The 8,343-nt window shown below is 50.0% G+C and overlaps 1 protein-coding gene across 1 annotated transcript; it reads left to right on the forward strand.

The window, feature by feature from the left end:
• Positions 1-451: 451 nt before the first annotated feature.
• On the forward strand, positions 452-4,523 carry LOC101825831 (chymotrypsinogen B). The gene is made up of 7 exons (XM_005073050.4): positions 452-582; positions 2,067-2,170; positions 2,256-2,335; positions 2,440-2,518; positions 2,745-2,925; positions 3,769-3,902; positions 4,302-4,523. The coding sequence occupies exons 1-7, from the start codon at positions 531-533 to the stop codon at positions 4,461-4,463; spliced, it is 792 nt and encodes a 263-aa protein (XP_005073107.1). The 5' UTR covers positions 452-530; the 3' UTR covers positions 4,464-4,523.
• The last annotated feature ends 3,820 nt before the right edge of the window (positions 4,524-8,343 follow it).

Genomic DNA, 8,343 nt, shown 5'->3' on the forward strand with positions numbered 1-8,343 from the left:
TGTCCCTCCTCTCACACTTAGACTGTTTGGTGGGGCTGGGGACAAGGTGATCCCTGTCTATATAACCCTTTGTTTCAAATGAGTGAAACACATTTGTGGTCATGAGCTAGCCACCCAATCACCAGCTTCACTGAATCTGTCCTGGACTGCCTTAAGAGCTGGGAATCCTTGTGTCATTGGGATGGGCACTGAGTCTCCTAGCCCTGCTCCCAGAAGAATGCAGAAGCAGACTCTGCAGGGCGTGTGCTCCCGCGGGACTCTTGTCCAGTGCCTTGGGGATGCCGGGCACCACCAAAGCTCATGGCCGCTGTTATATCAGCTGTCCTTTTCCCATGGGTTGGGCGTTACAGGCTAAGAGCCAAGCTAGACTGTGATAAGGGCGTTGGCCCCCACTTCTGTTCAAGGTCTCTGGATAGCAAGGGCTCTTGGACCAAGTTGGCTAGGGTCACAGGGACTGGGCAGGGCCTGGGGACCCTTGGGGACATAAAAGAGTCCCAGAGTAGGCAAGCCTCACTCGGCTGACCAGCACCATGGCATTCCTCTGGCTCTTGTCCTGCTTTGCCTTTGTGGGGGCCACCTTTGGTAAGTGCTGGGGTTCAGGCCCCATGGGGGAGGAGCCAGAGGGACTTATCTGCTTGAACCAGGACCAGCACCCCAAAATCTCAGGGAGAACAGGGGTCCTTCTAGGACTTTTGGACCCTTATACCCTGCTTCAGGAGCAAAAAGACAAGCCAGGCCCAGCAGGGAACCACACATCCAGATGTGTCTGAGGTGGGGGCCCTGCAGCAGAGCAGGAGCCAGCTGCCCTGCTACCTGGGGTTCGCTCGCTGTGCCCGCAAATGCAAAGTGTTTTGTTTTCCTTCTGTTGTTTGCTTTTTTTTGTTGTTTGAGACAGAGTTAGGCCAGGTTAGCCCAGAATCTACTATGCAGCCCAGGCAGGTTCAAACTTAGAGCAATCCTTTCGCCTCAGCCCCCCCAAGTCCTTGGGTAAAAGATTTAATGCCACCACATCCAGCTTAACATTTTGCTTTTCATTTATAAAACAAAGAAAACAACTACTAAAAAGAAAAGGGGAGAAATCAGCCAGACGCAGTGGTGTGCCTGTAGTCCTAGCACGTGGGAAATGATGCCTCCTGCAGAGACAGGGTCTTATGTAGTCCTGATCCTCCTGCCTCCATTTCCCAAGTGCCAGGATTGCCGGCAGGCACCATCGCGCTCAATTTCAGAGCAATCTCTACCCCTCCTCTCTCTTCTTTGTCGCTGTTGCTTATTTTGTACCGAAACACCCTCTCACCCTTTGGCTCGACCAGGCAACTCCTGGGCTTAAGCAGTTCTCCTGCCTCAACCTTCAGAGCCGCTGGGACTATAGGCTTTTGCCACGATGCCAGCCTACTTTTTTTATTACATGGGTGTTGGGGATCTGAACTGAGATCATCAAGCATACACGAATACTCTTACCTGCTGAACCATCTGCTCAGCCTCAGTGGCCCTGGCTGTCCTGGAACTCTATCTAAATCAGGCTGGCCTTGAACTCGGAGATCTCCCTGCCTGTCTCCTGAGTGTTGACGTTAAAACAGTGCCCCGACATACCCGGCACAAAGTCTAATTTCCTTAAAAAGTTAAGGAACCAAGGGGGGTGAGGGTGGTGTGCCTCTTTAATCCTAGTATTCGGGGGACAGAGGCTGGTGCACGTTTGAAGCCAGCCTGGGCTACAGAGCAAGTTCCAGGACAGCCAGGGCCACACAGAGAAACCCTGTCTCAGAAAAAAAAATTAAGGAACCAAATGTCACCTGACAAATAGTTACCGAAATAGGCAGGTACCACGGAAATGGCCAGCCCGGAGGTTGAGCCATTCAGTCTGGTGGGCCAGCCTGTTTTCTGTTCCTCCTCCTGCGATAAGCCTTTTCATTCCTGGGATGATAACTGGGTCAGGAGACTGTGTGTGAGGCGACCCCGGGGCCGAGAGGATGGAGGGGAGCGAGATGTTTCCAGGGGAGATGGCACGGACTCAGTGGGCCCTGAGTTGACAGAATTGTTTCTCAACATGACCATCCCTGTCCCCCTAGGCTGTGGGGTCCCTGCCATCCACCCTGTGCTGGCCGGTCTGTCCAGGATCGTCAATGGAGAGGATGCTATCCCTGGCTCCTGGCCCTGGCAGGTGTCCCTGCAGGTGAGGGGGGATTCTGGGCACATGAAACACATCCTGGGGTGCTGCCCAGGTGGGAGCCACTGACCTTCTTCCTCATCTTGCCCAGGACAAGACTGGCTTTCATTTCTGTGGGGGCTCCATCATCAGTGAAGACTGGGTGGTCACTGCTGCCCACTGTGGGGTCACGTGAGTCCCAGACCATGTTGGGGTTCTACTTCCAGCTTTACTTGGGATTGGGGAGGGGATCAGATCCATTCTTCATCTTCACCCCTGTGTGTCTCAACGCCTAGGACATCTGATGTGGTGGTGGCTGGAGAGTTTGACCAGGGCTCTGACGCCGAGAACATCCAGGTTCTGAAGATCGCAAAGGTACGCAGGCTGCTGCATGGTGAAGGGCTCACCCACAAGCTGCGGGGGAGCCCACGAGGGAAGGCCCCCCCTTGAAGGGCAGGAGCACAGTGGACCTGGGCCTGGCCTTAGAATTCTGGGTCTGTTCTGATGGGGTCAAAGGGGAAAGGAGCAGAGGAGCGTGTCCCCTGGAACTCGGCGGAGCCCAGCCCCACCCAGGTCTCAGCGGAGCTTCTGGTCCCCACAGGTTTTCAAGAACCCCAAGTTCAACATGTTCACTGTACGCAATGACATCACCCTGCTCAAGCTGGCCACTCCTGCCCAGTTCTCTGAGACTGTGTCTGCTGTCTGTCTGCCCAGTGCTGACGATGACTTCCCCGCTGGGACAGTGTGTGCCACCACCGGCTGGGGCAGGACCAAGTACAACGGTGAGTGTGCCTTCCTAGAGCAGAGGCTGTCCAAGGGTCAGCCTGCCAAGGCCGCGGGGTCTTCCAGCCTGACCCCTGTCCTCCCTCCCTCCCTTCCTTTTCTCCCTGCCTCCCTCCCTCCCTTTCTTTGTCTAAATCTCAACATTAATACATCTTTACATTTCCTTTTTTTAAACATTTTTAAGATTTATTTATTATATATATTTCATTACAGATGGTTGTGAGCCACCATGTGGTTGCTGGAAATTGAACTCAGGTCCTCTGGAAGAACAGCCAATACTCTTAACCTCTGAGCCATCTCTCCAGCCCCCATGTTTACGTTTCTTAATTTGAAATTTGTTAATTAAAGCTGGGCATGTTGGCACACTTTAATCCCAGCATTTGGGAAGTAGAGGCAGGCACATCCTGTGAGTTCCAGGTCAGCCAGAGCTATATAATCAGACCCTGTCTGAAAGCAAAAATTATTAACTAGCAATCTATAGAGTTAACAATTGGTACCTGTTAGTTAAGACTTAATATTTAAAACCTACCTGCACAAACAAAGGATCGCTGATAAGATGGAGAAACGGGCCCTCAGCTCAGCAGGAGGTACTGTCCTCCCTGGCCCCAGACCTACTGTAAGTCCCATCCAGTAGGGTGGGTGCCATGCTGTCTTGAAATCTTACCTACCGCACCCAGGGTAGGACAAGGACAATGTAACATCCGGGCTCGAGACCCAGGCCTGCCTGAGGTGGAACCAGACAGCAGCTGTCCCCACAGAGGCCTGAAAAAAGCCCATGGTGCTATCCGTGCAGTAGGCTGATGGACCTAGGGACCCTGACTCCATTCCCGCTGTCCCCGCAGCCCTCACGACTCCTGACAAGCTGCAGCAGGCAGCCTTGCCCATTGTGTCCACCGCTGAATGCAAGCAGTACTGGGGCTCTAAGATCACCGACGTGATGATCTGCGCAGGCGCCAGTGGTGTCTCCTCCTGCATGGTACAGCCCCCCCCCCCCATTCACAGAGCTGCCTAGCCCTGGACCCGCTGGCGGAGAGCACGGGCCTCGGTGCTCTGTGTTCCCACTGCCCTCTCTGCTGACCCTCGTTCCTTCCCAGTGCCCAGAAAAGGATGGGCTGATGTCAACAGATGCCTCTGCCCAGACTGGTGCTATACTGCCCACAGGGTACCCACTCTTGTCACCAGCTCTGTGAGCTCTACGTGTCTCCTTCTCACAGAGGGAAGCTGGCTGTGTAGGTCCCTCCAGAATTCACGAGCACAGCTGGGGTTGTCAGTGAACTCCAGGAACTTCCCTATACGTCCCCTTGTCCCCTTGCATCCCACCAGGTCCAGGCGTCCTTGTCAGGCTTGAAGACGAGTCCTTTGTATTTCTCTGCAGGGTGACTCTGGTGGCCCTCTTGTCTGCCAGAAGGATGGAGTCTGGACCCTGGCAGGGATCGTGTCTTGGGGCAGTGGTGTCTGCTCTACCTCCACGCCTGCTGTGTATTCCCGAGTCACATCCCTCATACCTTGGGTTCAGGAGATCTTGGAAGCCAACTGAGTCTGTGGTTCTTGCCTCCCCTCCCCCTAAAAAAACTGCAATAAAATCATCTAATTATAACACTGATTCTGTGTGTCTTTGTGGTCCAGGGGGCCTGCGACTGGAATTACCCGTGTCACCCACCAAGGAGACGTATTACTGGTCCCTTTCTAGGTTGCATACACCCTGATGGGTCTTCTTCCTACTTCCTCTTTTCTTAGAACTGTAGCATGAATAATAAAAACCCAGAGACAGATATTAGGGTTCAGGCTGAAGATCAGAGAAGCAAAGCAGCCAGCCTACCAGAGAGCTCTCACCTCTACCAAGGCTAAGACCAAAGGGGGCTGATCCTGTCCTCAGAGTGACTGTAAACCTCAGTGCTCTCCACCAAAAACCTCGGAGAGGACCACACTGAGCTCCTGCCTTGTATTCCTCTCTGCTGCTGGGATTAAAGGTGTGTCATCCCAAGTGCTGGCACCAAAGGCGTGAGCTCTGTTTCTCTTTTAGACTGACTCACTCTCATGTAGCCCAGGGTGGCCTTGAACTCACGGAGATCCATCTGCCCGTTTCCCAAGTGCTAGAATCAAATGTGTGGCCACCACTGCCTGTCCTCTGTCGCCAACTAGTGGCTAATGTGAGTGGCTAACTATTGGCTTAGCTCTGCGTTCTGATCCTCAGGCAAGCTTTATTTGTTAGATTACAAAGAATATATCACTACACTTCTCCTATTTTGTTTAGAATTTAAAAAGGCTATAACTAATACAAGGAAATTATGTATAGTAAGTACAACAACTATACAATATATACAGGCAGTAATTACATCAACAGTGTCTAGTCCATTTCCATCTGACAAATTCAGAGAAAATACTCCATTATCTATCCTATCTTGGTGAGTCCAAAGTCTGTTACCTAATTTACTTTGTATCATAACTTGCATTACCATCCAAAACTATCTTTTGATCTCTCTCAACCTTATATACTTTATACCTCTTTAGTCAGTTTCTTTTCTGCATCTGGTAAACAAGGAAAACTATAACTATCTAGTTTTCAACTTCCTCAGAGACCTGAGAAGGAGGTAATATGAACTGAACAAGCACAAAGTGCAAGCAAATGACTTCCAAAAAATGTGAGAAATGACAGAAACAGCTGGCTACCTGGACAGTCACCCAAGGTTCCTCTGCAGCATTGGGTCATCCATCCCAGCCTATAGGTATAGCATATATGACAAACTTTTCTGTAAGCAGGATTTTTGAAGGACTGTCCTGCCTTGTCTTGGCAAGTTTTGGCAGTCACTCTCTTTTTGTGTCCTGTTTGTCCAATTTGGACAGCATCCTGTCAGCAGGTGAGGCAAGGGCACTTTCTTGCCCAGTGGCTTACCTTTGCCACAAAGAAAGCAAACTCCATGTGGAGTTTCTTTGATGCCCATCATCTTCTCTGAAGTAGATCGGTGCTGCCAGGAGCAGATATATCTCATTGTCATAAAAAAAAAAAAAACCTGGCCGGGCGTTGGTGGCACACGCCTTTAATCCCAGCACTTGGGAGGCAGAGGCAGGCGGATCTCTGTGAGTTCGAGGCCAGCCTGGTCTACCGAGCGAGTTCCAGGACAGTCTCCAAAACAATGTAGAGAAACCCTGTCTCGAAAAACCAAAAAAAAAAAAAAAAAAAAAACCTATGTTATTAAAACTTTTTTTTTTTTTTTGGTTTTTACGAGACAGGGTTTCTCTGTATTGTTTTGGAGGCTATCGGTCCAGCCCGGCCTTGAGTTCACAGAGATCCGCCTGCCTCTGCCTCCCGAGTTCTGGGATTAAAGGAGTGCGCCACCACTGCCCGGCTACTAAAACATTTTTTTTTTTTTTTTGGTTTTTATGAGACAGGGTTTCTCTTTATTGGTTCGGAGGCTATCGGTCCAGCCCAGCCTCAAACTCACAGAGATCCACCTGCCTCTGCCTCCCGAGTGCTGGGATTAAAGGAGTGCGCCACCACTGTCCGTGTCCCACACTGTCTCCTCTCCTGGTTCACAGTTTTTTCTGCCTTTGACAAGTTCAGAGGCTGGATCACCCTGGCTTCAGTCTCTTTGCCAGGTTGCAGATGGAGTGACAGCTCCTTGGATCAGGAGTACTGTGTCTCTCCTTGTGAGAGCACCTGACCTCATTAACAACTCAATGCCATTTACTGTAGAATTACAAACTGTTATATAGATCTTATCATTTCATTCTCATTTAATCGTCAATAGAAATGCTCCCCTGCCCGTCCCTTAAGGCCCTGGTGTTATGGTTCATCCTGGACTTGGTTAATCTGCCTCATAGTTAAATCTGCATATCTTTTGACTTTTGTCTGATGGTCTTCTGGTTGTCTGTCCATCTGTCCATACTGGGAACTTAACCTAAGGCCTACTGCCTGCTAGGTGAGTGCTCTACTACTGACCTATGTCCTCAGCCCTCTCTGCTGCTTGTTTTGCTTTGGTTTTTGAAGACATAGTCTCTCTTTCTATGTTCGCTGACTAGCTGGGAACTCCCTATGCAGACCATCCTGGCCGCAGACTAAAAGAAACCCACCTGTCCCTGCCTCTGGCGAATGCTGGCTCAAAGGTATGTGCCACACATCAGGCCTCCCTGTTGCATGTGAGAGGTTTTGTGTTTTCTGTGGATGCTTTCAAGACTCAGCTTGGCTTGAACAGGTTGATGTTTGGTTTCCTTTTGTGACCTGCGCTAGGGTCAGACTCCTGGACTTTGTGACTATCAAGCCGGTACAGAGTCGCTGAGCCTTGTCCCCTGCCCATAGCTCTCCTCTGTACTTCATCCTTCTTGGAATTCTTTTTTGTTATTGTTGTTGTTTTTCGAGACAGGGTTTCTCTGTATTGTTTTGGAGGCTGTCCTGGAACTCGCTCTGTAGACCAAGCTGGCCTCAAACTCACAGAGATCCACCTACCTCTGCCTCCCGAGTGCTGGGACTAAAGGCATGCGCCACCAATGCCCGCTGCCTTAAAGTCTTAAAACTATGGATTACAGACAGTTGCGGTTTAGTGAGATAGCTCAGCACTTGTCCTGCAAGCCTGTTAGCCCTTGGAGCCTACATAAAATAGAAGGAGAGAACCAACTCCACAAAGTCGTCCTCTGACCTCTACATGCACATGGTGACATATATGTGCTCCCATGTAGCTCATACACACATACAATAAAAAATAAACAGAATTCACTGGGCAGTGGGGGCACACACCTTTAATCCCAGCACTCGGGAGGCAGAGGCAGGTGGATCTCTGTGAGTTCAAGACCAGCCTCTTCTACAAGAGAGTTCCAGAACAGCTAGGACTGTTATACCACAAAGACACCTTGTCCTGAAAACAAACAAGCAAACAAAAAACAAAAAAAGAAAGAAAAGAAAAAAATAAACAGAATTAAAAATATCCAAAAAGCTAATTGCCTTTAAAAACCTGTTCCAGAAATTTCCTTCACCACTCCCTTTCCAAACAGGATGTGTGCCTGCCCTCTGCTGCCTTGGGACTCCATTTACACATGCTGTAACGGGTTAAAAGATGGCCACTAGGGACATTTCATCTTGTGTTAGGGACCTGTAAAGGTTATTTTAAAAAGTGGTCTATTTTGTTGTTTGTTTTTGAGACAGAGTCTTGGATGTCTCCCAAATTAGCTTCAAACTTTCTATGCAGCTGAGGGTGGCTGCGGTTTGGATGTAATTGGCCCCCACAATCTCACAGGAGCTGCCACTATTAGGAAGTGTGGCTTTGTTGGAGTGGGTGTGGTCCTGTTGGAGGACGTGCATCATTGTGGCAATAGGATTTGAGATTCCCTATTCTCAGGATACCACCCAGTGTCTCAGTTGACTTCCTGCTGCCTGCAAGATGCAGGATCTCAGCTGCTTCTCCAGCACCACATCTGCCTGCACG

This window comes from Mesocricetus auratus, unplaced genomic scaffold, assembly GCF_017639785.1.
Source record: "Mesocricetus auratus isolate SY011 unplaced genomic scaffold, BCM_Maur_2.0 Super-Scaffold_6723, whole genome shotgun sequence".
Lineage (NCBI taxonomy): Eukaryota > Metazoa > Chordata > Mammalia > Rodentia > Cricetidae > Mesocricetus > Mesocricetus auratus.